The 27,954-nt window shown below is 45.0% G+C and overlaps 1 protein-coding gene across 1 annotated transcript; it reads left to right on the top strand.

The window, feature by feature from the left end:
• The first annotated feature begins 338 nt into the window (after positions 1 to 338).
• On the top strand, positions 339 to 27,631 carry EDEM1 (ER degradation enhancing alpha-mannosidase like protein 1). The gene is made up of 12 exons (XM_080914644.1): positions 339 to 834; positions 8,265 to 8,337; positions 12,505 to 12,608; positions 13,605 to 13,776; positions 15,444 to 15,627; positions 17,164 to 17,338; positions 19,395 to 19,515; positions 19,984 to 20,154; positions 22,324 to 22,397; positions 23,805 to 23,901; positions 25,565 to 25,768; positions 26,855 to 27,631. The coding sequence occupies exons 1-12, from the start codon at positions 353 to 355 to the stop codon at positions 26,942 to 26,944; spliced, it is 1,947 nt and encodes a 648-aa protein (XP_080770770.1). The 5' UTR covers positions 339 to 352; the 3' UTR covers positions 26,945 to 27,631.
• Positions 27,632 to 27,954: the final 323 nt, after the last annotated feature.

The raw sequence follows: 27,954 nt of genomic DNA, 5'->3' as shown, positions 1-27,954 counted from the left end.
GACCTAGGCTCGCCACGCCAGCTAGACCAAACTCGGAACCGCCCAGGGGGCGTGGCCCGGAGACGGGGCGGGGCCTTGCAGTCGGGGCGGCCTATAGAGCCGGAGGGAGTCCCCGGCCGCGCCCCTCGAGGCCGGGCCGGTGCGAGGCCAATCCGGGGCGGCCCGCGGGCGAACGCGGGGCCAGGCGGGCCGGGCCGGTCCGCGGGGCGGGGGACAATGGACCAGTTCCTGGTGCGTCACGAGGGAGTTCCTTAAAGGGGAAGTGAGCGGGCTCCCGGCGGACGCGCGGGGAGGCCGTCGGCTGGGGACGCGCCCGGCGCTTCAAAATAATGCCCGCGGTGGCTGCGCGACCATGCAATGGCGAGCGCTCGTCCTGGGGCTGGTGCTGCTGCGCCTCGGCCTCCACGCGGTGCTCTGGTTGGTCTTCGGTCTGGGGCCCAGCATGGGCTTCTACCAGCGGTTTCCGCTCAGCTTCGGCTTCCAGCGCTTGAGGGACCCCGACGGTTCCGGGCCAGTTGGTCCTCCCGGAGGCCCGGCCTGGCTTCATCGGGCAAGGCACGGGACGGAGGGGCGGCTCGGGACCCCGCCAGCGTCGGGACCGGGCGTGTGCGGCCCGGCGCACTGGGGCTATGCTTTGGGCGGCGGTGGCTGCGGCCCGGACGAGTACGAGCGGCGGTACAGCGGCGCCTTCCCGCCGCAGCTGCGTGCCCAGATGCGCGACCTGGCGCGGGGCATGTTCGTCTTCGGCTATGACAACTACATGGCGCACGCCTTTCCGCAGGACGAGCTCAACCCCATTCACTGCCGTGGCCGGGGGCCTGACCGCGGAGACCCGTGAGTAGCCTGCGCGCTGCCTTCCGCCCCTCCGGGTCCCTGAGAGGACAGCAGGGTCTTTAGGGTCCGCCAGAGCCCGAGGTTCCTCCTCGGTGGAACTGCCATCCTTGATTCTCCCTGACCCTCCAAACTTCAGGACAGTTGTCCCTGTCCTTCTCTGTTGCAGATGGGGAAACTGAGGCCCAGAGACCGGAAGGGACAGTCAGTGTCCCTCGCTCCAGATGGACACTTTAAGTGCTAGTTATATAGGTTTCCCTTCTAAAACTCAGCTTAAAAACGAACCCTCCCCACTCCTGATCAGAATGCCACACCCAAAGCTTTTTAACAGGAAGATTAAGGAGCGGGTTCCTAGAAAGGGAGTTGGACACCCGGGTTGGGATGAGGGGTTAAGTGTTTCTCTTTCCCAGGGGCGGCTGCCTACACTGAGGGGAGCTTGTCCTGAGGGATGGTAGTTAGTTGCCTGGCCCAGATTTGCGATCTGGATCCTTGAAGGATGACTTCTTAGGCGCAGAGTTGACTGACACCGTCATTGCTTGGTATCATCGTAAACACCAGTGGGGTGATGATACTGTCAGAAGGTCAGCCAGTCCTCCTAGCCCACTAGCCACGTATGGGTAGGTGGAGTTCCGGGGTTACTCGAGTGGACTTCAAAGTCCAAGAGAGCAGGACACCCAGCCAAGTTCCTCCTCCGTGAAGGGTGTGCACTGCCACAGACCCAGTCAGGCTGGTTGGTGACAGTGGTTTCCCTCTCCTTAGATGGGAGTGTAGTTGGGTTGTTCGTTGTCTTGGCATTCTACACTGGCACTCTTGGACATCTGGCGTGTGTATTTTCCTTTACCTGGTGGGACGTTGTGGAGGATTCTTAGTTTCTAAAAGGAAAGCTAAGGGGCTGATGAGATGACTCAGCCAGTAAGGGCACTTGGCACTATGCTCAAACGTGAGTTTGATTCCCAGGACCTACATGGAAGAAGGAGAAAGAACTGAAGAGTCTCTCGGTTGTCCTCTGACCTCTACACACACCCTGCGACTCCCACGCACAAGCTAGCTAATACTCTAAGAGGGCATGAGGAGCTATAAAAGTGGGTTGGTTATGTGTAGACTTCTGACTTAATTTGCAGCCTGAGGAGTGAATAAGAGGGAGAATCCCGCACAAAGGGACCGGGTCCTTTTGTAGTTGTAGCAGACATCCGCACTATTTGCCATGAGTAACCACATCAGCCTTTGCATATGTTAACGCGGTGCTGGGAATCGAACACTTGGCTCCTTGTAGTTCTTTATATCTGAGCTAAATTTTAGCTCTTTCTTTCATATAAATGTATTTTCTCCCAGTTTCTTTGTGTGTGTGTGTGTGGGGGGGCACCACACTATTTTGTGAAGTAACATCAGTTCTTTTTGGGATTATAGGAAGGGAATGAGTTGTCCCTTTCCTAAGAGACACAGGTGAGACTTTGTACCTAGGGTTGTGTTTTCTTCAGTTCCAGACTTCTCCCTTCTTCCCACTCCTCATCTTCTCCCCTCCTTTTCCTTCCCTTCTTCTTCTCCCCCTTTTCTCTTGTGAGAACAAATTTCATTAAATCTGAGAGGGGAAACTGAAAAATCTCACTAGTTATTTTTAGTAGATCTTTCCTGCCAGTTCCTGTCCATATGGCAGCACATTTCTTTCTTCCTTCCTTTCTTCCTCTCTTCCTCTCTCTCTTTCTTTCTTCCTTCCTTTCTTTCATGTAGCTGCAACTTAAGTATGTACCTATTTTGGATATTTTTAAGTTATCATTTTACAAAGACAATATTTTTGTTTGTGTACCGAGTCAGCCAAAGGTTGACAGTTGACATCAAGACACAGAAAAGGTTTGAGAATCTGTAGATGACCACTGTCGGGTTCAATCTCCCTTGAATAATTACAGGGCATTTCTGATACATTCTCAGCTGAGCCTTAAGGACAGTATCAATTATGTTCCTGTCAATTAGACCTCATTGTCTTTCTCTTTTCTTTTTTTTCTGGACTAGGAACTGCTCTGCTGATGGAAGCCTCTTTCATAATCCCTTCTTTCTTTCTTTCTTTCTTTCTTTCTTTCTTTTCTTTTTTCCTTCCTTCCTTCCTTCCTTCCTTCCTTTTTTTCTTTCTTCGGTCAGCTGGTCTGTTAGTCTTTCTGGCTTTCCTTCGTGCTGAGAATTGTTTCTAACATAACCAGGAGTGTTACATTAAAAGCTCCAGTTGCCCTAATAAGCTGGGCTTGGCCACTTATCCCAAGGTACCAATTAAAGAGACAATTACTGGCACAAAGCAGAGTAAAGCGTCTTAATTAACCTCCTGGGAAGAGGTACAAATACAGGGGTCCTGCCCTCCTTGAGTTGGGCTTCAGGGACCTTCCATGAGCCCTAGGACCAAGTAGAGGAAGGATTGGTGCAAGGAGTATAAGAAAGCTGAGCAGTCTGTGTCAAGTTATGGTCTTGGCCATTACACTAATAGCTTAGTTCCTACAAGGTGATTCTGTTAACTAGAAACAGCATTAATCTGTTCCTAGTTGTCATTGCACAACTGAGGGGCCAGTTCTTGTAAGATGATCTGCTTAGGGTACTGACTCACAGGTAATTGTTCTCATCATCTGGAATTTAAGGTAAGGTAACTGCAGGTTTTAGATAATGCCTTCAGTCTCATAGGAATGAGAGAGGGTAGAGGTTCTGGAATGATTACCATGCCCATGTGTAGTATAAGACAAGATGACCCAAAGGGAATGAGACAGGTGCAAGAGAAGGCAGAGATGCCAGCTTTCACCCTGTTTTTAGTTACTTTGTGAGTTCCCAAGAGAAGTCGAGTCGGAGCTTTTCAGCAGAAGCATCATCTAAGTAAGTGCCCATTTTACTTGGGCCTTGTGCATGCTGGGCTAGTAGTCCACCACTGAGCTAAATCTATTTAGACAGTCTTGAGTTAAATGGGCTGCAGTTTTAGCAGGCCGTGAATTTGTGACCTCACTTCAGACTCTTGAGTAGCTGGAGTTACAAACCTACATTGCCAGGCCTGTCCTTAATGATTATTATTTTCTTTAATAAACCATAGCAATTTCTGGAGCATTTAGAAGTGGGGGTTGGAGCTCTTTAGCAAAGTTGAATTTATGGTGGTTGGTTAAAGTTGTTGATCCCAGTGGCATCTTGAGGGGCATAGGCTTTTTTAATGGTCTATGATAATTTTTTTTTTTTTTTTTTTTTGCTTTGGTTATGCACTGGCAGTTTGTCTAAGGTGAGGTCCAGTCAGTCTCTCTGGGATGGCATCTAGTACTGTTGGGGAGTGATGGCATTTGACTTGTGGTGGACAAGCCTTTGTGGTTTTGATGTGGTGAGAGAGCATTGGAATTGTGTGTCCTTGAGAAGACTCATTGTGGCCATTTCAAGGAAAGTTTAACTTTTTTTCCCTTTTTCTTTTTGTACCTGCTTTCTACAGTAGGCGGAGCTTTGTTATTCTGCTCCTGAACAAATTGAATACATTTTTCAAATAAAGTATAATAAAAAGGCTTAATTTTCTTTCCCTAATAATGAGAATTGAACCCAGGACTTCCCCATTCCAGATAAGTGATCTGCTACTAAGCTACCTTCTGACCCTTTTCAAAATTAGACTTTTCAGGCCCGAGAGATGGCTCAGTAGTGAAAAGTCCTTGAGCCTCTTACACAGAACTCGAATTTGTTCTCAGCACTCAAACCCACCTGTAACCGGACCTCCAGGTGATCTTCTAGCCTCCCTGTGGATGTTCATACAAATGTGCAAATTTATGCACATACATGCACACACATGTACATATCCACACACAAAGTAAATTTTTATTTTGAGGTCTGGGGACATATTTCAGTAGTAGAGTATGCTTAGTGTATAGGAGGCCCTTAATTCAATACCAGTGCCCCCAAAACTAAAGTGACAACAACATAAAAAGGCTTTGAGAAAGAGTCTACCAGGTTGTCCTCAATCTAAGGATTCTTCTGCCTCAGCCCATAATCATTGCAAAGTGCGCTTTTACCATGCCTGGACAATATCTTTCAGATTAAAAAAAAATCAAGTATATTCATTAAGGTAGGGTCTCATGTAGTACAGCTGACCTTCAACTAAATAGGTGTTGAACAGCCTGTTGTATCTCTCAGTGCTGTGGTTACAAGTGCAGACCACCATGCCTGGCTGTGTTGTTTCTTATAGTCACATCCTCGTGATGCTTATCTTGATAAGTATGGACCCTGTGTTGAGTTAACATTGCAGTAAATGGAGCTTGGACCCTATAAGAACAGCCAGTCTCTGTCTAGCTCCCAACTGCTGTTGGGTTCTAGAATCCAAATTCAGACCTTTGAGTAAATTTAGATATTTTTGTAATCCCATGGATGACAACTGTGACCGAGCTTGATCCAGTTAACTCCCCAAACCATATTCTCCCAACAAAAAGAAAATGCCAAGTGAACAGATGAAGCCTTGGTTACCAGGCACATGTAGCTAGCCTAAGATAGCTAAGCTTATCTAAATGCTAGTTTACATAGGTTTCTCTTGGAAAACTGCTTCAACACGAACCCTCCCCACTCCTGACCAGCATATCGCACCCAAAGCCTTGGGCTGGGGCTAAGGTAAGTGGGTAAGAGGGCACTATGAAAGGGAACACTTGAGTTAGAATTCCATCACAAGCTCAAAAAGCTGGGTGTGGCCACTCCTTTGTAACCCAGACACTGGCTAGGGAGGATTGCTGGGGTTTGCTGGCTACCTGGTGAGTTCCAGGTTCTGTGAGAGACCAGTGTCTAGGGAGTAAGATGGAGAGAGACACTGTCAGAATCCTACTGAGGCCTCTTAACTCCTTCACACCGTGTGTGTGTGTGTGTGTGTGTGTGTGTGTGTGTGTGTGTGTGTGTGTGTGTGTGTGTGTGTGAGAGAGAGAGAGAGAGAGACAGAGAGACAGAGAGAGAGACAGAGAGAGACAGAGAGAGACAGAGAGATGGCCTCTTTTAGAATTCCCTTTTTAGAAATCTTCCAGAGTCAGGCTCAAGTCTTGCTTGAGCTGTGGAAGGCGGTTCTCCTGGTTTGCCCCTCTCCAGTGAGCCTCCATTCCGACTTTAACTTAGAGAATTGAGCACCAGGTATATTTACCTTCCTATTCCATTCTTCTCTGTGGATTGCTAAGTCCTTAAGAGGCACTATTTGTTGTGTTATCTTTCTGCCCACACAGAACAGATAAAATTTCCAAGCAGCTGTTACAGGTTGAGTAAATGTAGCACTTTCCCCATAACACGACTGCTAGGTTTTATTGCTACATAGTCAAAGATTTTCTAGCAGGCACTATGCTCCTCTTCTCCACCTTCTCCCTCTCCTCTCTCCTCTCCTCTCCTCTCTCCTCTCCCTCTCCTCTCCTCCTCCTGCCTTCCTCTTTTGTTTGTTCAGCGGTAGTGAGAACTTCCAAATACCACCGTGGACAAACTGCCTGTGAGCTTTCATTCACATGTAATGAATTATGGAGGTGAGAGATTTGTACTGAAAGATTGACGTCCTCAAGAGCTGTTGGGTGAGGCAGGAGAACTACATGCATGTCCCAAGAGCAGAGCTGTGCTCTCTGCTGCAAGGGCGGACAGTTGGAAACAGGACAATGTTATGCTGTTGGGCCAGGAACAGTTATTTTATTCAATCTATTTTTTCTTCATTTTTCACTCTCTTCCTCCTATTTTGATGATATCTGTTACTAATTTTTTTCTGAGATGTGGACTTGTGTAATCTAAGAACTTGATACCCTGCTGCCCTAGTCTCCTAAGTGCTGGGGTTATTTGGTAGAAAATATTTCGAAATGCTCTAGTGAACATTCTAGATCTTTAATTGAATTTGAGTAAAACTATCACAATTATTACAAATACAAATACAAAGAAAACCTACTCTGGTAACAGTTGCCAATTGTTTCTGACTCTTTTGGCTAGTGTTATTGAGGATTTATTGTCTTGAGGGAGGTCAGTGCTGAGCTTCAAACTGAGCGTCTTAACATGCAAGGCAAGCATTCTACAAGTGGCTGTGTACCAGGCTCTTCAGTACTTGAACACTGTGTCCTTTCTGTGTGTGGACTAAGAGAAAAAGCACAGTAAACATGGAAAGGAACATGGTTGCTAAAGATTACTAGTGCCTGCCATAGGCCCAGGCTAGCTCCAGAGAGTGTCACTTAACCACAGATCAGGGTGTGATTCAGGAGAGGGTCAAAATACCTGGTGATAATGGAGTTCTTGGTCCGTGCTATCAGTTGGAATGCTAAGTGATATGGGATTTTCTGGTGAGGTGAGTGTTTGGATCTCTGTTTCTGAGCAGCATAGGTCTGTAGTTAAATATTTAAACCCAGCTAAGTGTTCTTGAATGTGAGGATGTCTTCTTTGACCTTCCTGTAACTCTTGGCAACTCCTGTGTGTTTGGCCCTGCCTCTGAGAGTCCTGATTGAATCCATAATGCTCACCCTGAGAGCACCTTTGGCATCATATAATTTTTTTTTTTTTTTTTTTTTTTTAGAGAACCAAGTAACAGAAACAAGTGTAGTTTTTCCAGGGATGCTGTTGGGTTGCTGTGGTTCCTACAGAACCCGCGCTAGGCACTTGCTTTTCCTTTACATCCTTGGTCCTCCCTCAAGTGCCCAGCACACACAGCAGAGAAGCCCCCCAAGGTCTGGGATTGAATTCAGGGTCTGAGAGCTGGCATCAAGGGCCTTTCCCAGTCATCTTAGCAGCCCCAGGAGGCCTTTCTGAGAGATTTGACAGGCCAAGCCATCCAGAACTGTGGGGTACTGCCCTTAAAAACTGGTTCACAGGCAGGAAGTAGGGCAGGGACCCTTAGATGGTGCAAGGGCAGGTGGCATGCAAAGGTGGCGGACCCAGATGTAAGTGAGTCTAAGACCTCGAGTAAATGAGATCATTAAGTAGTTGACTTATTTCTCTTTTACTATCATTTTGTTTCTCTTTGAGCTCTGATCATTTTCTGGCTTTGTGGTAATAGGACGAATAAGTCGGTGAAGTCTTGATCTGAATTTCTCAACTACACCAGGTCCTTTTCACTGTTTGCCCAGCCTTCTGGATGCCTCTGTTTTCATTGTGTCGTAGTTGGAGCAGTGGAGAAATACCGGGCCTCTGACAGGATCCCTCTTTCACTTCCTAAGGATTGTGAAATGAGGAGTTCTGAAGCTGGACAGGGCTAAAGATCCGAATGGTTGACAGTCTGTCTCAGAGAGTGAGGGACTCTGGCATCCCCTTGAGTTTTCTCTCTGCTGCCCTGTAGCCGCTCTTCCCGTGGATACAGACTGCTGCCCGAGCGAGAAGGCGGCCTTATTTACCCGCCGTCTGCCCACAGGGGTTTTATTTTCTCATGTGTGTTTCCTTTTATGTCTTTTTTTTTTTTCTGTCTCACTTTAAATGAAAATGCCTTTGTTTAATTTTAACTCTTTCTTTTTCAGTTCAAATCTGAACATCAATGATGTCCTAGGGAATTACTCTCTGACTCTTGTTGATGCCTTGGATACACTTGCAGTAAGTGTTCAGCCTTTTCTTCTTTAATTAAGATAATCAAGATAAAGTGTTTGGGGGCCTATTGTATTTTTCATTTCCCCCTAAGAATGGGAATTCCAGGAAATGCTGTACTCAGGAGGCTTTGATGAGTGTTCTTTATTTTAATGACCTTTATGGAAAGGCAGGAGAGCATGGAAGGTCCAGTGAGGGACATGCGGCTCTCCTTTAAAGGCAGAGAGGAAATGCATGGCCAGTTTTTAGAAAACTTTTCCCCTTTGCCATCCTAGGTCCTCACAGCCTGGAGAATTTAGTCACTGTTGAGTTATCAAATTTAAGGAGGGATCTTGTCAGATTACCTGATATTTCTTCATTGCTCAAACTATGACAAACAGTGAAACCAGTATCCCAGAACGCTGAACAGTTAGATTACAGGCTTTTACTACTTTCCTGTTGGGATGAAACACCAGGGCTAAGAGTAAATTTAGGGAGAGTTTATTTGTGTTTAACGGTTCTGTAGGGCAGCCGTCAGTGGTGGGAAGGGCATGGCATGGTGTCCAGATCAGGAAGCTGGATGATCATTCACATTTTCCTCCACAGGCTGTACCCCTAAAGATCCCAGAAGGTTCCAAACAGCACCAACTACTGGGGACCAAGGGTTCCATTACTTGAGCCTATGGGGAACTTTCTCATTCACACTACCATACGTGCCTTCTAGCCTCTGTGTCTCTCCCAGAAATCAGGTCACACTGTTCTGTCATCCTTTCTCTCTGGGACAAAGCTCATTTCAAAAAGAAAAGAAAAAAAAAAAAAAAAAAAAAAAAAGATATGGTGCCTCCCAGTGGTTTCTCCTCTGTAGCTAGCTACAAGATAAGTTTATGCTCCTTCTAAGATCCTGTCTCTGTGGCTTTAGTACATAGACCAGATTAAGCTAAATTATGAAGTATGCAGCTTATCCTAATCCCTAAGAGCCTTTAAGAATCAGAACTTGCATTTGTTTTCTGGAACTTCATGGTCCAGTCTCTCCTTTTAGGACCCTGTCCTATCCCACACACGTACACCTGTCTCTCCTAATTGCTCTCTCTTTAAATGCCTTTAGTTGGAAGGCTCTCTCCTAACAGTTCCTTTTGAAGGGCATTTTTTCTGTTAGCTTCTTTTTAGGAATCTACCATTGTTCTTTTCAACCTGTAGCACAGTTCTTCAAGAGCAAAATGCAGAGGATTTCAAGGTCAGAAGCTATCCTAAAATTCTTCTAGCTACTGGCTTCTCAGGGCTGTCTGTGCAGGGTGCCTTCCCGGCATGCAGTCCTCTCTGTGGACACCAGTTCTTTCCTGCTTCTTGGTGTTGGCTGTTGTTAGTGACAGATAAGGTCTGCCAAGCTGCACCCTGCTTTTACACCTCTTGTCCCTTACCCTCGGGAGCTGGAGACCTTGAAACATAAGTATGTGTTCTGAAGGTGAGAAGCCATACTGGACATGTGAGGCTGTTCTGTGCTTTGTGGCATTACACCACACAGCATGGTTTCCAGGGGGAGATTTTCAGTGTTCTGCAATCTCCTTAGTAATTTTACAAACCAAGAAGTGTTTAAAGCTGTCGGATAGGAGTTGGTATTGGGTAAGGTAGCTAAGTTTACACCATGGTTGTCTCGTGTTCTGCTAGTCGTAGAGCTGCGGGACTTGGGAAGAGCTGGAGGTAATGTTGTGCACCTTCATTTCGTGGCTAGCAGAAGGAGGACTGGGCCCTGGTTCTCACAGGGCTGCTGGGGTTCCTTCTAGGCTCTAGTTGCAGAGCACTTTCAGTGGCCCAGTATTTCCTTCTGAAGTGGTTGCTACTCCAGTGAGTCTCCACCTTCACTTCTCAGAATGTGCCCAGACAAGTAAGTGCAGGGTAATTAGTGCTAACGCTGGAGCGCGAGCGGCTGACTCAGCCTGCTGTTGGGAAAGGAGCGTTAGAGGCGTGCGCAGCTTACGGAAGCTCAGTCTCCCGAGCCCTCCGGTTCATCCCATGCTGTCTCTCTACCCTTGCTTGCTAAGGACAGAGATGATATTATTACTATTTGTTGTACTCTCCTCCACACTTGACAGTAAGTGATACATAGTAGGACTGCAGATTTTTGTTTAGTGACTATTTTCTAATCCAGTTTTGTCCAATATCTGTTCTAAGGGTACGCTTCTTGAATAGTGTAGTTCTTAAGCAAACCAGGGGAATTCTGACTTTTAGAGATTCACATCACACAACAGCATTTTATTTATTTAATTTTTGTGTTGAGGTAAAGAAGTTATTTAATTAAAATAAACATTAAGAACATTTATTTAGTGCCTGTGTGTGTGTGTGCACACGCGAGAGCTGGTGCGCTCATGACATAGTATATCAGTGGAGGTTATTGGACAGTTTGGTTCTCTCCTACTACTTGGGTTCCTGGGATCAAATTCAAGTTGTCAAACTTGGTAGCAAGTAGCCTTATCTACTGAGCCGTCTTCCTGGCCCTATTTCTTTAATTTTTGAGGCAGAGTGTCAACAGTAAGGTTCAGGAAGGCCTTAAACTTGGAGCAGTCTTCTCTCCGCCTGTGAGTGATGTGCTTACAGTCATGTGTGCTTGTTTGTTTATTCTGGTGCATTTGCAGACTAATCCCGGGACTTTGCACACAAAGAGGCAAGTGTTTTGTTTTTTTGAATCAGAGTCTCCAACTGGTGACAGTCTTTATTCCTCAGCCTCTAGAGTGCTGGAATCAGAGGTTGGAGCTGTACTTCAGCATTTTCAAGATTCTGAGAAGCCTCTCCTCTGTCCAGTCAACCTTTCTCAGGCCTATGCAGTTCTGTGCCCTGGTTACTTCCTGCTCGCTGGCTGTCTAGTGAGACACCTTACAGGGTGTAATTTGGTGTGCCTAGATTTCATCACCTTCTCCAGCTTGATCTGAGATCATATTAACCTTGCAGGTGTACCAAATACGGTTCTTGGAGAACATCTGGAGGAAACAGACCCTTTGCTGTGGTTTTTCAGAGTAGAATAGCTGGTCTTGAGCATGTTGGTGTGTTGGCTTATTTCTCATGTGTTTCTTTAGTTGAGGTTTTTCTTTTTTGTCAGCATTTTCAACAGATGTTTGCAGATAAGCTTCAAGAACCCCCAGGGGAAAAGGGTCTCCTGACCTTCGCATGCAACCAGAACGAGATTGCATGATCCTTTAAAATGGAAAGTTGAGAGCAGAAAGCCTGTGTCTGCTCTATACCCAAACAAATAATAGGATTTGAGGAACACATATGGGTCAGTGTTGTAAGAGATAAGGCACACCCCAAAGGAGTGTCTGAATAATCCTTTCTCCTTGATGTTATTATCTATTTCTCTACTTCTTCATTGGTATATACGTGTATGAGCATAGGAAAAAATGGTTTCAAAATATGGGTGAAATCAATCATTTCCATGCAGGTTAAACTAGTGTTTCATGACAGTGTTGCTCTTTTAGAAGGGACTAGGACACTGTGGCATTGTACCTACACACGCCACATAGTGACCTTAAGCCTTAAATTGGACATAGAGCTGACAGTTTGTATATTTCCTTTTTTATATTTTAAGTATTTATTTTTCTGTACGTGTGTGTGTGTGTGTGTGTGTGTGTGTGTGTGTGTGTGTGTGTAAGTATGTGCATTCGTATGAGATGAGAGGGCAAACTGCTGTCTTTTTCATGGGTTTGTGGCTCTCTGCTCAGGTCAGACTCTCATGGCAAGGACTCATGGAGCCTACTGTTCTGTTAATACTGTTTCTTAGAAACCTCACACATCTGGATGGCAAGCAAGGCTGGTTAATTTTGCAGATGTCTTGGGTTTATTTACAAAGCAGAGATAGAATCATATCTTAATTTTCTGACTTATTTTCTCCCACTCCACGACTTTTTACAAACTGTCTGCCTTATAAATAAAGGTCAGCTCAGAGCCTGGGGGGGAAAGGGAGTGGGAAGAGCAGACATCCCAGTGGTTGGTTCTCTGTGTGTTCTTCACACAGTTGTACCACTCGGAGATTGGAGCCTCCAGTGAGGCAAGAGACGGGCTTGCCGTCTGTCCTGGAGTATCTGTGGGAAATGGCTTTTCGTTTCCTTTCCCACTGTGGCAGAGCCATAGGCAGTACAGCATAGGTGCAGCGCTGCCACGCCAGTGTCAATTTCAAGCTGCTAATGTCTTGTGTTTCTCTGTTTAAAGATAATGGGAAATTCATCCGAGTTCCAGAAAGCCGTCAAGTTAGTGATCAACACTGTTTCATTTGACAAAGATTCCACAGTCCAAGTCTTTGAGGCTACAATAAGGTAAAGTATCTCGTGCTCGGGATTGAGGAGTGTGCGCACGGTGAGGGCTTTGATCCCCCGAGGGTATTTCTGCCAGAGTCTTCGTGGGTACAGATTCCACGAGCATTTACATGCTCGTTTTAGTTTAGGACTCATGGAAACTTGTCGTTTTGATGCATGCATGTCATCACAGTTTGAACTCACAGAAACACGTTAAAGATGCCCCCAGATGTACTTCCACCGACTACATTCACACCCTCCCTAATTTCCTCGTCTACTGTCTGCAGAATCCTCATTTGTGGTTTTCATGCAGCTTTGAATCTCTCCACTCAGAAAAAAACTACTGCTTGAACTTTTGTATGGTTTTCATTTATCTCACTCTTTGCTAAGTATGGCGCACTTGGCCTATACCTGCTTTGTGCCTGGATTTCTTTAGGGTAAAAAGTTGACTCTTGTCGTGCTTAAATAAAATTATATTACCACACAACAATCCAGATCCAGCTTTGAACCTTAAAGTTGAAGTTATGAAGTGATTTATTCTGAAACAAGAAAAAGAGAAATCATTTGTTTTAAAAACGTTATGGTCCTTTTAGACAGTTTCGATGGCATGTTTATGTATCTACAAGGCATTAAATCTAAGAGGGCAGCCTCCTGTTTCTCAGGACCTCCCCCTTTTCATTTCCCTCCTCACATTGCCTCACCGCACATGCGGCCGTTCCTCAGTCTCCCGGCAGGCAGGCAGACCTGTGGAAGTTACATAGTTCCGTTTCTTAATGCCCTAAGATTAAGAAATTAACGGTGTCCTCAGTTGGCTTGAATGGATGATTCCCTTCTTTTTGTCAGCAATGCATGGAGCATGAATCAGTTACCTAAAGCCGGAGAGGACTATAGGAAGATGCTGAATCAGGTCCTTCTGCTCTAGGCAGCCCAGATCCTGAAAAGTAGTTGTTTTGTCTTTGTAAACTGGATTCTGTACTATCATCATCGTCATCATCATCATTATTTTCCTGCTATTAGGGTTCTGGGAAGCCTCCTTTCTGCACACAGAATAATAACTGACTCCAAACAGCCCTTTGGTGACATGACAATTGAGGATTATGATAATGAATTGTTGTACATGGCCCATGACTTGGCTGTGCGGCTGCTTCCAGCTTTTGAAAACACCAAGACAGGGATCCCCTATCCTCGGGTAAGTGACCGGATTGTTCCATTGCTTTGCTGTTTTTGAGAAATAACTTGTGCCATGTAGCTCAAGCTGGCCTTGAACTTGTGGTTTTCTCGCCTCAGCCTTCCAGGTGTTCGGATGGCAGGCATGAGTTACCAGACGGGGCTGCCTTGTTCCTTTGTGGTTCACAGTTCACTGTGTTCTTGAATTGGGACTCTTATAAAAGAGATGGGCCTCGCTATAAGAAGCGAGCGATGTCCTTGGAGAGGATTTGTTCCTAAACATAATGTCATTTTGTAAAAATCTGCATTGGTGTCCTGCCTGCATGGCTGTGCGAAGTAATTGGAGTTACTGCCATGTGGGTGGTGGGAATTGAACGCAGGTCCTCTGGAAGAGCAGCCAGTGCTCTTAACACTGAGCCATTTCTCCCACTCCATAATATCAAATTTTAAAACTTCTTTCAGCATTTACTGAGTACCTTTTGTGTTTTAGACATACAGTAATAGAGCAGTTAGCCTTTTGCCTTGAAGAACCATGTTCGCTGTTCATGTATGCTTTGCATTTTCTTTTACTAGACAGTAGAGAGAATTTTCTTCATTTCTGACTTGCATATATTTCCCCAAATCCTCAGGTATTGGAAGAGCTCAGTGAATGTTCATTTAAATGCTTCACATGCCTGTAAGTGAAGCCTGCAGAGCCAGACAATTAGATGCTGGAGGGAGATTGTGTATTTGAGGCATCTGATTTAGCAAGCCAAATATCTCCTTTGGGAATTGTGTCAGCCTTCTCGGTAACCAGGGAGAGCAGCCAGACCACAGGACCTCCATGATGAAACTGGCTGTCATACTGTGGCTGAGCTTCTGCTTCTTTCCCAGTCTAACAGTTGTTTGTGTTTGCTGAGGAGTTAGTCTTTAGACACGCCTTGAAGTTTAGAAGCCATTTATAGCTACAGGTTAGCCACTCCTGCTACTGTGCTGAAACAGGACCTGAGCCACTTAACAGAAGCGTGCACTGTAGCTCAAGGCTAGGGAGAGTCCTCAGTGTCAGGGAAGGGGTGGCGCAGGCAGTGGGAGCCGGAAGTCGGAAGTTACTGATCTTAGTTCACACAGGAAGCAGAAAGAGGGAACAGGAAGTAGGATGAGGCTATAAACCTCAAAGCCCACTCACTCCCCGTGATGTGCTTCCTCCAGCAAAGCTGTTTCTCTTACAGGCTCCCTAATCTCAGGCAACAGCCCCACAAACTGTTCAGCAGCCTTGCTGTTCAAGTACATGAGCCTTTGTGGGACATTTTTATTCATAACACCTTTGAATTTGGTGCTTCTGTAATCTTGAAGGACACTTGGCAGAAAGAGATGTTTTAATGAATACTGTCATAATACTATGATAGGCTCTGTTCTGCTGTTTGTTGGTTGAGTGTAACATGACAAGTTGTGACCGAGTCGCAGTGAGCCTGGGTCATTAGCTGAGTGTCATCCTCATGGTGTGACTTTTCAGCACTGTGAATTTTTGACTTTTGCTACCTACATTTTCTTTTTTTTTTAAATTGAGATCTTGTTATGAGCCGAGGCTAGCCTTGAACTTGCTCTGTAGCCAGGCTGGCCTTCGACTTCTGCCGCTTCTGCCTTGGCCTCCTGAGTGCTGGGGTATTAACACCCTTAGGCCTTCCACACAGCCTTTTCTTCCCATCGCAGGTGAATCTGAAGACCGGTGTTCCTCCCGACAGCAATAATGAGACCTGCACAGCAGGGGCTGGCTCTCTCCTGGTGGAATTTGGGATTCTGAGCCGACTGTTGGGGGATTCCACTTTTGAGTGGGTGGCTAGGCGAGCTGTGAAAGCCCTCTGGAACCTTCGGAGCAACGATACAGGATTATTAGGTGGGCTTTACCCTGTGTTGTCAGTTGGTCCACACAGCCTCTAACCACAGTGCTTCCCTCTAGCACTGATCTGAAAATTGGTAACTCCAACAGCAGCCATTGGTGCATAGTGAGTTCAGGTTCTTCACATGGCCTTTTGCCTAGTGTGAAGTTTTAGGGTTCAGCTGTTAAGAGCCCCCTCAGTTTGAATCCCTTGGTATATCCCATTAGAAAGTATTGTTAATAAAAGTGCCATAAAAAGAACTGTCTCCGAGGCAAACTTTATTGCTTCTAATATAAAGTTCAAAAAACAGGAATTTAGCATTACCTCCTAAAAAGAAAAGAAAAAAACTCCAGTGCAAGCCTAAATGAAACATATATTAGCTTTTCCCCCCTGAGAATATTTAGTCAAGATAGTTAAAACTCATTATAGGATAAGTTTTAAGCATTCAGTAGTGGATATAATAAATAATATAATCTATGGCATTCATCTTTAGAAGCTAACCATATTTTATTAACTCACAGTGTTTTAAGATGGTTTTTTGACATCATAAAATTGTCTTTATTGGGACATATTTTCTTTTTGGCATGTGGAAAGAACTTGGTTGTTTGGGGACCATATTGGGTTATTTATAAAAGGTTTTAAAAAGTAATTTCTGTCTTCTGAAATTTATCTACAAACTTTATACAATGGATAGTAACAGTAGAAATAAAGTCACTCAGGCTGAATGTGGTGACACACACCCGTAAATATAGCTCTCTGGAGGCTGAGGCAGGAATTGGAGTGAGTGTGAGGCTAACCTGGGTCACAGAGTGAGACCTTGTCTCAGCATGGCTGACCACTTAGCTTCCAGTGGGCCTTAGTCTTCCATGAGTTAACTTTTGTGACTTTCAGGACCACACACTATGATAGAAACAGTTTTTGTGCTGGATCATGTGGCAGGCCAGTCTAATGTTTCTAGGTTGTTGCCTTGCTTTCATTGTTACTGATTTTCAATGTTGTATATATTTTTCCCCATAAAAGTCTTGCTATGTGTCATCTGGCTTCCACTGTCTGTGCAGCCCCAAGTGACTTTAAATTTCTCAGCGTTTACACCCAGACGGCCATACCTGACTATTTTTTGTGCTGTTGGAGCTCAGGTCCTTGCTCTCCGCCGCTGATCTGTCTCCCCAGTGCCGGCCTTTTGCTTTTGAGTTATTTTCAGGACAGTGCCAAGGAATGAGAATACGGGTAAAAGGGCGAACACTCTTTTGGGTTTGGAAATGCACCACCACTGTGGGAAAGCAAAATGTTGATCTGTTTACTTATTTTTTTCACATTTATCCCATTTTTTATCTGTGGCTGAATACTTCTTGCATGTGCACCTGCACATGTACCTGAGTGCCATAGTATGACCTTTGCGTTTTCCAATTCCTGATGGGATCAATCAAAAAAGCTAGACTTAATGTACCCCCGCCCCAACCTGGCAGGGATTCGGATGCTGAGAAGTAGGAGGCTGTATCCCTAGTCCCCCTACATGGTTGAGACCTAAGTGCTTTGTTTGTTTCCTTCCACAGGCAATGTTGTGAACATCCAGACAGGCCATTGGGTTGGAAAGCAGAGTGGCTTGGGTGCTGGGCTGGATTCCTTCTATGAATACCTCTTGAAATCTTACATTCTCTTTGGAGAAAAAGAAGATCTAGAGATGTTTAATGCAGCGTATCAGAGTATCCAGAGTTACCTGCGAAGAGGGTGTGTGTCCCTGCCATACTGTGTGTTCAGAAGTGTTCCTGTCCAGCCCTGCTTTAATTTTTAAAATTTATGATGATGATGATGTATCTTATTGTTTTGGAGAGGGTACATGGCATGGCACATGTGTGGAGGTCAGAGGGACAGTGTGCAGGAGTTGGTTCTCTCCTACCGTATTAGCCCCGGAATGGTGGTTCAGGCTCAGTGGCAAGCTTCTTCACTCTGTGACCTTCCATGCCAAATGTCTTCCTTCAGTTTAAAGATGTTGGGGTGGCGTGTCACCGAGAGCCCTGTCTGACCTGGTGTTCACTTGGACTCATATCTGCAGCACTTCTCTTGTGTCTGCTTCCCAAGTGCTGAACCACGTCTGGCAAAGGCCTTGCTCTTCAGCCAGGCAGGCGTGCATCTGACTCACACACTTCCCGCAGCACCTCTCATGTGCGGGGATTATAGGTGTGAGCTGTCATGCCCCCTCCATTTCTCTTAATATAAACTGCTATGGTCTCTCTGTGCCCTTATCATCTCTCTTAATTGATTGTTAGCCATTTGGGGGTTGGTCCTTGTATAGCATAGTATCCCCAGACCTAGTGGCTTAAAATATCCCACCCTTCCTAAGGGGCAGGGATGTGGGAACTGGTGAACCATTGGTTTTAGTCCAGGGTCTCCTTTGAAGTACTCTTAACCTCTGAACCATTTCTGCAGCCTCAGAAGTATCCTTTGCTACTGTTTTCTTCAGTATGGTTACAGTGTCATAGAGACTGTGTCAGTGGGAAAGCCATGCAGAGCTGCAGAGCCCACCCCACCCAGGCTCCCTTCCCCACCCAGGCTCCCTTCCCCACCCAGGCTCCCTTCCCCACCCAGGCTCCCTTCCCCACCCAGGCTCCCTTCCCCTCCCAGGCTCCCTTCCCCACCCAGGCTTCTTCCCTACCCAGGCTCCCTTCCCCACCCAGGCTCCCTTCCCCACCCAGGCTCCCTTCCCCACCCAGGTTCTCTGCACATGTATGTACTAAACGGCTAGTATGAGTAAGAGCTACTGCCCTTCCACTTTATAAGCTTTGATTCATTTCTACATCAACTGTTGTTGGAACCATTTTTGTGAGAGCACTTGGGAGCTAGAGGGGTGACTCAGAGGCTAACAGCACATGCTGCTTTTGCAGAGAACCCAAGTTCTGTATGCGTCAGCTCACAACCTCCTATAGCTCCAGGTCCAGGGTATCTGATGGCTTCAGGCCTGTCTAGGCACCCACATGTACATGTTTGAATGTACATGTAGATACTTGCAGATGCACACACATACACACACACACACACACACACACAAATTAAACTCTTACAAAAAGTATGTAAAGCGTTTGGGCAGAGCTGCCACTTTGCCCTTGATTATGTTCTCTTCCGTAGTGTGAGGCACTGGAGAATAACTGTTGCTACAGCTCTTTTGGTTGTGTGCTCAGACAACCCTCCTCCACCGCAAGTGTGGATTGCTATGTAGAGACTCTGCTAATTCCCTCTGTGGTGTTGCTCTTTGACTGCTTTTGCTGAAGTATGCTCTTTGATTTCTCAGATGTGCTATCCTCCTGCCTCACTCCTGAGTGTGGTGATTACAGGCATTCACTGCTGTGCCTAGCTCATTTTAGTTTTACAAAATCCTGAACTAAATCAAGTAGAAAGCTCTCAGGGTCCTGTCTTGATGCATCTCTGCAGGCCCTTTTTTATACAGAACTTGTTCTCTCTGTACCAGAGAAGAGACTCTAAACAGAATAAAACATGTGTCCCTGCTTGGGTCAAGGCTAGCAAGACTAGCTACAAGGCAGTGTTCTGAAACCCAGATGCCCAAGTGCTTTCTGTAAATGGAATGAAGTTTTGCTGTTCCACTAAGGATATGTTTAAAACTAGGTTCTTGTATAGACACCTAGAGGCAGTCTTTACTGCCAAAGATTTAAGGAAGGAGTTGGGGAAAAATTAGCATTGGTTTTGCTTCTGTGAAACACAGGAGGTAGATCGCCAAGAGGGACAGAGTGAGCTTCCCTTTCACCTTTGCCTGTGCTCTTTGCATCCACAGCCGGGAAGCCTGCAATGAAGGAGAAGGAGACCCACCAATCTACGTCAACGTGAACATGTTCAGTGGGCAGCTCATGAACACCTGGATTGACTCTCTGCAGGCTTTCTTTCCTGGACTGCAGGTATTTTGCAAGGATGTGTTGAGAAGGGCTGGGGAGATGTCTCAGAGTGCTGCTCTATGAACTGGCAGACCTGAGTTCAAATGTGCTGCACTTACCTAAAAGGACAGTGGTCGCAGCAAGCCTCTGTCATTTCAGAGCTGGGGAAGAGGGGTAGGCCGGGCACAGAGATGTTGGGCTACTGTGGCTAGCTTAACTCCAGGGAGTAAGGTGGAGAGTGACAGAGCTTGCAACTTCACCAAGTATAAGCATGAGTAAATGTAATTGTGTACATATGCCAGACACACACCAAACAAGCACTGCTTGTTTACACACGCAAATTCACACATACACTCAGAGAGAGAGAGAGAGAGAGAGAGAGAGAGAGAGAGAGAGGGAGATTTATTGGGAAATGGGAAAGCCCCTCTTTTCTTTTATCCTTAGCACTCTCTGCTTGGGATTTTAGATAATTTGTCTGCATTGTCTTTTGAGGTTCTGATAGGGGATGTGGAAGATGCCATCTGCCTACATGCCTTCTACTATGCCATATGGAAACGGTATGGGGCCCTCCCTGAGCGCTACAACTGGCAACTCCAGGCTCCTGATGTTCTCTTCTATCCTCTGAGACCAGAGTTAGTGGAGTCTACATATCTCCTCTACCAGGTAATGGATTTACTGAGCAGTGGGCTTGCTGTTGCATAATGATTCTTTCTATTTCTGCCTTGCTAGAGGTCGCTTATGTTGATTCTGTAGGATGGAGAAAGTGTCTGCAAATACAGGCTTTGTTTTTCTTATCTTCAAATGTTCAAGGGAAGATGGGATCTTATAGTGTTTTCCAGATTTGTTTGATCAAAGGACTCCTGTGGGAGCTAAGTGGGGTTGGGGGTGCAGGTTTTTTTCCCCCCAATTTTCTGGTTTGCAAAAAAGTATTGATACAAAAATACTTTCTTTCTCTTTCTCTTTTTCTTTCTTTCTCTTTCTCCTTTTCTTTCTTTCTTTTTCTTTCTTTCTCTTTTTCTTTCTCTTTCTCTTTTTCTTTTTCTTTTTCTTTCTTTCTCCTTTTCTTTCTTTCTCTTTCTCTTTCTTTTTCTCTTTTTCTTTCTTTCTCTTTCTCTATTTCTTTCTTTCTCTTTTTCTTTCTTTCCCTTTTTTGTAGATTTTTAAAAGGGGTTTATTTTTATGCAGTTACTGTAATAAAAGAGGACATGGTGCTATGAGATGACTCCCTGACAGATGAAGCCTGTTACACAAACCTTTCACATGCTTTACACACACACACAGTCACAGACCTTTCACGTGCTCTATACACATGCGCAGTCACAAACCCATCAAGATAAACAAAGGTGGCTGAGGGAGCTTAGTAGGTATGAGTTAGACATCTGCAGTGTGCAAGGATCTTCATCCTTATAGATTGAGATGGTAGCATGGGCTCCGTGCTTTATATTTATTAAAGAAAGTGTACTGAATTGTAAGTCAGTGCTTCTAGTTGAAAAAGTAGGAAACATGTGCATGAGAGTGAGGGCGTGTCTGGGTGTGCAACTGAAGTCTTTTCTACTCATGCCCACTTATTTACGAATGAATGCCTAGGCCAGCGTAAGCCTGGGCTTGTTCCCTGAGTAGCTCATGCCTTATAGAACCTCTTCATTCTGTTCTACATATGCCACATAGCTGGTTACCCCCTCCTCAGTTTCCTAGATCCGTCTACTCAGACTGATTGGAGAACCTTCCTGCCTGATTATCTCTCTAGGTCCCTACCAGAACTTCCACCTTCTATTTTCTGCCTTTTGCTCATTAATAGGCCATCAGCTTTTTACTGACAGGTCATGCTTCCGCACAGTCCACAAGAGATTCTCTTTCTCCCTCACTCTCCCCCCTCCCCTCTCCCCTCTCTCTTCATGCATACATGTAAAAAGGTAAACATTAACTAGACTGGATTTTTCTTCTTATAACCTTCTAGTGTGTGTGTGTGTGTGTGTGTGTGTGTGTGTGTGTGTGTGTTAGCACTCATGTCTTAGAGATCTCACAAGGTTTAGAGGATAGAGACCCTTGGAAAGGGGACGATAGGTGATGTCAGGTGTGTCCTGTGTGCTCTGTGACTGTCATTATCTGCTGCTCTGTGGCTTGTCACCACTGTGTTCTTTCACTTACAGGTCTCTCCTCTGGGGTTATCCCTGGTTCTGAGTTTAAGGCAGCTACCACGCTGCTTGTTTCCTTTGGTTGCTGTAGGTTGGCAGTAGGCAGGGGTTAGAAGCTTGGAGTAGGAACCTCATCTTCCAGAGAATCTCCTCCTCAAAATAACCAGAGAGCTGGGGACAGAGGAGTAAGGACCCGAGTTTAGATTTTCTGGGTGGTTAGAAGAAAGTGTTGAGGCCTCTTTTTAGAGTCCTGTCCTCTGAAGGACAGTTGTCCCCTCTCTGCCCTCACAGTGCAGTAACTGGATGAGGCATTCTTACTAACCTATTTCTGCATCTTAAAGTTTCTAGGGAGTTCTGAGGCAAGATAGAAACTGGACTTTTCTCTGATCTCTATGGTACCCGCAGGGTGGGCCTTGTTTCTTTTTCTTTTTCTTTCTTTCTTTTTTTTTGACCATGCTGGGCATCAATCGAGCCAAAAGAGTGCTCTGCCCTGTCCAAGAGTCCCTAACCCTGCATACAGTTAAACACATTGCAGGCATTTGTTGACAAAACACCTTCATTGATGAAGTGATTCTGGCTCTGGTCTTTCTGTTAGCTAGGGGTCCAGCGCCTCAGGGAGCCCCTGCAGGTCCCGCGTGTGCCTGATGGTATCTCTTCCAAGCCCTTCTTGTGTAACGTTCTCTTATGTTCTGTCTAGGCAACCAAGAATCCCTTCTACCTCCATGTAGGAATGGACATTCTGCAGAGTCTCGAAAAATACACAAAAGTCAAGTCAGTTTTCTAAGTTCCTTTATTTTATTTTTGAATGCTTGCGATTGGCTATGAGAGTTAGTCTGTAGAAATGTTATTTTAAAATTAAAAAATTAAATTTATTTACCTATTTTATGTGTATGAATGTTTTATTTGCATGTATGTTTGTGCACCATGTATGTACCTAATGCTCTCAGAGACCAGAAGAGGGCCTTGGATCCCCCGTGAATAAATTACAGATGCTTGTGAGCTGCAATGTGAGTGCTAGGAACTGGGCCTGAGTCCTGGAAGAGCAGCCAGTGCTCTTAACCACTAAGCCATTTCTTTATCCCGCAAGTTCATTTGTCTGTTTCTTTAAATATTTTAATAATCTGTGAGTATGTGTCTGTGTGGGGACTTATAGTTGGCTGTGAGCTGCCCATTGTGGATGCTGGGAACCAGAATGACATCCTCAGTAAGAACACAGATGCTCTTAGGCTGAGTCATCTCTAGTCACTTAGTTATGATTTTTCAAATTATGTTTATTTATTATGTGTGTGCATGCACATGTGTATGTGAGAAAAGGAGTTTGTGAGTGGAGGTCAGAGAACCTGCAGGAATCTTTTCTCTCCCCACACTGTGTGAGTCCTGGGGAGTGAACTCAGCTTGTCAGGTTTGACGGCTAGTGATTTAGTCATCTCTTCAGCCAGGAAATATTCTTACTTGTATTTGAAATATGTAGTATATATTCTAAATGTCAATTTGCTAGAGAAATGGTTTACCTTTTGGTGTAGAATTTCTTCATTACAGTGGAAATTTAATTTTTATGCCACCCTCCTTCCTGTAGATTCAACAAACAGTGTTCTTTTTGAGAAGTTTACCTTTTATGCCAGTAATTCATTAACGCTCTTAGGCAGCATAGATGTTATTGAGAATGTATTCTAAGCTTATCCCTATAGATCACCGTGATCAACACTCAAGTGCCCATGCTTAGTATTTTTCATATATGTGTTACATCCATGCAGACATTAAAAACATACCTGTGTTTTGACTTTGTAGCCTGCTTTTTTTTATGTACCTCAGAAATCCATGATGGAAAATACTATTTTAGGATATGCCAGTAATAATGTAGTTCCACTAACACTGGGGTGAACAACTTAAGTCAGTTCTTCTAAATTTATTGCCAGTCATTTTCATGATGCTGTTTCACAACACTGTCCTCATCTCAAGCTTGGAGCTAACCTAAGAGAAACAATCCAAGATTGCTCTCAAATTTGCAAACAATTCATGTTAAAACAAAAAACCGGGGAACTGCTCTTGGACCTAGCAGAGTTGTTTGTTATGAGGTGCTGGAGAAGTAGGTTGGTTCTCTTTGTAACAATATTCTGACAGGCAGTGAGTGCAGGGGAAGAGGCCTGAAGCAGGGCTAACTGGACTCTTATTTTGCAGATGTGGATACGCCACACTGCATCACGTCATAGACAAGTCGAAAGAAGACCGGATGGAGAGCTTCTTTCTCAGTGAGACCTGCAAATACTTGTATCTGGTATGTGTGTTGCAAGATTAACCAGAGGTAGTTAGTGTTTCAGAGAGCAAACATTTGTGCAGTCTTATGTACAAGAAAGATTTTCTACTCCCTTGTCTACATTGTACTGGACAGTGTACATTCCTGGAGTCACAGGCCCGGTCAGGACTAAAGGGCATTGCTGTTTCCTTCATGGTTGCTAACTTTCTGGAGAAGTTGTTGGTCATACAGACAGAAATGAACTCATGGTTAGGAGTTGTGGGAAGTGCTGGTAAGGACGAAGAGAAAATCAGCTTTGCTGCTGTTCTGTAGGCTCTGTGAGGAGGAAAGCAGTGTTGAGTTCAGAGCCTTGTGCAAGCCAGGAAGGTATTTTACCACTGAGCTACACTTCCAGTATGAGAGTGGTGTTTAAGGCTCTTGGATGCGGAGTTGGCTCAGGTACAGCAGAGCCTTTTGGTCCTCCTGGGGGAGGGGAAGAATATAATCCAGCAGAGACAATGGATTATATAGTTATTTTTCATTCTACCCTTCTGAGAACTACAGCTTACACTGAGAGGTCAGCAGACTTGCTGTGGTCTTAGGGTAACCAAATGGCAGAATTGAGGCTTGAGTCATGTCAAGGGCTCTTTCAGTTTCTGCATTCTGTTACAAGCTTGTGTAGAGCCTGTATGCTCGTGTATGTAGGCTCCCTTCTGTCATGGCTACATACAAACAACACCCTGAAGGCACAGAGGGTTGATTCAAGGGCAGCAGCAGTAATGGTAGGTTGTGTCCTTTAGTTCACTGGTCCCCAGGCCCGGGGTTAACTAGGTAGCAATGACCCCAGGGCTCTTGTTAAGACTTTCTTTACATTGAGTACAATCCTTTGAAAAGAATTGGGCTGAAGAATTTAATTTTAACAGATGCCTATACTGATTCTGTCTATAGTCAGGTTTTGTCTGAGGTGATGGGCAAAGTCTGTTTTTTCCCCTCTAGCAACTGTTTATGGTCGGGGGGCATACAAAGCGGAGGGTGGGTAGTTCGAGGGTTAGGTGTGAGGACTCTAGGGGAGAGTATTTATAGACTGCCTGACCCTGGACCTGCGCTTTCTGATTCTCTTGTTCTGAAGAAAGAATGAGGGTTGGGGCTCATTCAAGCTTGCAAATTTAAATGAAAATAGTACATTGCTACTCTGGGCTGGAAATCAGGGATTTTAACGATTTCTAGTTTTTATCTTGTTTTGTTCTCTAGTAGCTTAGAACCTTTTGCTGGGAGTAAGTTCAAAAAGTTGTCCAGTTACCAGTTATAGGCTTGTTATTAAAGTTGGTCTTGGGGATTGACCCCAGGGGCTTCGTGTGCTCTGTAAGGACTTATCAGAGCCATATGCTCACCCTAGACCTCCCCCCCCCCCCCTTACTAGCTTGTGTTCTCTCTCTCTCTCTCTTTTTCCCTCTCTCCCTTTCTTTCTCCCTCTCCCTCTCTTCCCTCTCCCACCCTCTCTTCTTCCCTCCCTCCCTCCCTCCCCCCCTTTCTTTCTTTCTTTCTTTCTTTCTTTCTGTTGTGGCTAACCTAGACCTCACTGTGTAGACCAGCCTAGCCTTAAACTCATAAAGATTGGTCTGCCTCTGCCTTCCTAGTGTTGGGATTTACATGCTATTCTGCCCAGCCAACATGTTTTCTTACTGCTTCATTTTTCTGTCTTTAGCTGTTTGATGAAGAGAATCCAGTACACAAATCTGGAACCAGATACATGTTTACAACTGAGGGCCACATCATATCTGTGGACAAACGTCTTCGGGAGTTGCCTTGGAAGGAATTCTTCTCTGAAGATGGGGAGCGGGACCAAGAGGAAAAGTTTGTGCACAGGCCTAAGTCTCAGGAGCTCAGAGTCATTAACTCCAGTTCTAATGTGAGTTGCTTTTTCCATGGCAGGTGGGAGAAGAGAAAGTGTTAACTCCTTCAGTAGTCAAGAGCTCTAACATGGAATAGATGGCACACTCAACTTGGATCATTTGACAAGAGTTCATAAAGGGACCATTTATAAAGGCCCCACTAGGATAGAGAAACTGTGGGCCAGTGGCATAGGCATCAGTCCTGCTGCAGGGGCAGGCAGAAAGTGACACAGCATTCTGGAGAGGTATTGTGAGAACCAAGGCCACTGGCAGTTCCCATTGCTTGGATCTGGATTCAGGGACATTCAAAGATGAAGCCAGCAGTATCAACACCTAATTCCTTTCCTATTTGTTTATCTGATGTCTCTGGAGTGGGGCTGTAATTGTTTTATTTATTTATTTATTTATTTATTTATTTATTTATTTATCTTATTTATCTTATTTTATTTTATTTTTTTGATGCAAGACTCCATACCCTAATGTAGCACATACTGGTGTTGGGCTCTGTGTAGTGGAGGCTAGCCTTGAACCCCTGGTTCTCTGGCTACTAACTCCCTAGATTTGCAGATCACTATGCTTCACACTCTCCTTGATCTCATACTGGCAGGTTCCTTGGCTGTTTCCACAAGAAACCAGAGGGCAAGGAAGAGTTGCTTGTAGTCCATCAGAACACACTTGTTCAGGCTAGACCAATGGAGAGGGTGAAGAGAGGATCCATGGAGAAGATTTCAGCTAGACCAACCACCACCCACCAGTAGGACAGGGAAAGGAGTCGGTCTTTTCAAATTACCTTGTCCATTGTTTTGTATTTTGAGACATGATCTCACTTATCCTTCAGTGGCTTCCAATTCACTGTGTACTTGAGTCGGGTCACCATTCAGGACACTGGCAGTGTCTGGAGTCGGTTCAGTACAACTGGAGGCAGGAAGTTGTTGCTGGTCCCGGAAGTGGAGAAGGCCAGGGATGCTGTGCTAACTGCCCTCTAATACACAGAACTGCTCCCCAGAACAGAGAGGCATCTGTCTGAAATGTTGCCAGCCATGGGCTCACATTCCCTGGGTTTGAAATTCAAATCTCACACCTTCTCCCTTTTGTCTTCCCAGTGCAATCGTGTTCCTGATGAGAGGAGATACTCCCTGCCCTTAAAGAGCATCTACATGCGCCAGATCGACCAGATGGTTGGCTTGATTTGACCTGCTCACCTCAATGTGGCCAGACCTTAAACCAAACCCAAGCATACCAAAATCTCCTCTGAGGTGAAAGCGGTGGAGTCCGTCGTCCATCTGTGATGCTGTAGAAGCTTCTGTCTGGCTCTCACTCACCTCTGGTTGAATCTTGCACTTAGGTTGTTTTAGTGTTTCCCTTCTGCTTAATAAAATCCTCAATTTTTTTCTGAAGGATAAAATTAGAAATGGGAAGCTACGTGGAGAGCTTCTTGTGATATGCTGATGTTGTTAAGCACAATGGGCATAGCCTCTGGATTATTCTTCTCAGCTTCATGCGTAGAACACCAGTCTCCTTGCTTCACCCCCACTTGTTGTGCTGAAGTATTGCTACCTCTTTGCTAGAGGATCAGGAATGCAATTCCTGTGTAAAGATCCTGAGGTTCACTTGCCCCAGTACTTACTACAATCAAAGTGTCATTCCTTTTCTCTTATGGGATCACTGGACTGTCCCCAAGATAGCCAGCTGTGATTTTGGATCACATGAAGAAAATTCACCTGGTTTATTTGCATCCTGAAATAATTTATTCAGTGTTACTTGTTTTAGTGTAATGGTCTAGCCAGAAATCTGACAGGCAGCCTTTAAAGTTAAGTTGAAATCTAAGAGATTAACTAACAGATCTCCTTTATACTGTATTTAGCATTTATTTTGAACATCACCTTACCTGAAGAACTTCCATGGTTCCAGAACCAGGTGCCTTCTAGGGCGAGGAAAACCCTAGGATTGCGAGCTTCCATCTCTGAGTTTCACAACCAAGGATGCACAGTACTGTCTTTGGGTTAGATTCCTGTTTTTTTTTTTGGCTTATGTGTAGTGCCAATTAGCTAATCAGGGACAAAGAAATGATCAGATGACTTTCTGATATCCTTGAGCCATTTCTCTGTGTAATATGGACTTTAGATTAGTGCCTTATGGGTTTTATTTGGGCCATGGGCTGTCACGACCACTGCTACAGACAGCTCATTTTGTATTGCCATAT

The sequence above is a fragment of the Micromys minutus genome (assembly GCF_963924665.1).
Source record: "Micromys minutus genome assembly, chromosome: 3".
NCBI lineage: Eukaryota > Metazoa > Chordata > Mammalia > Rodentia > Muridae > Micromys > Micromys minutus.
Note: the sequence above shows the minus strand (reverse complement) of the source record. Positions and strands in the feature narration are given on the sequence as shown.

Coding starts and splice junctions, on each gene's coding strand:
- EDEM1 (XM_080914644.1), top strand. CDS start 353: ATGCAATGGCGAGCGCTCGTCCTGGGGCTGGTGCTGCTGCGCCTCGGC. Junction 835..8,264: donor GGGCCTGACCGCGGAGACCC/GTGAGTAGCCTG, acceptor TTTCTTTTTCAG/TTCAAATCTGAACATCAATG. Junction 22,398..23,804: donor GAAAAATACACAAAAGTCAA/GTCAGTTTTCTA, acceptor CTTATTTTGCAG/ATGTGGATACGCCACACTGC.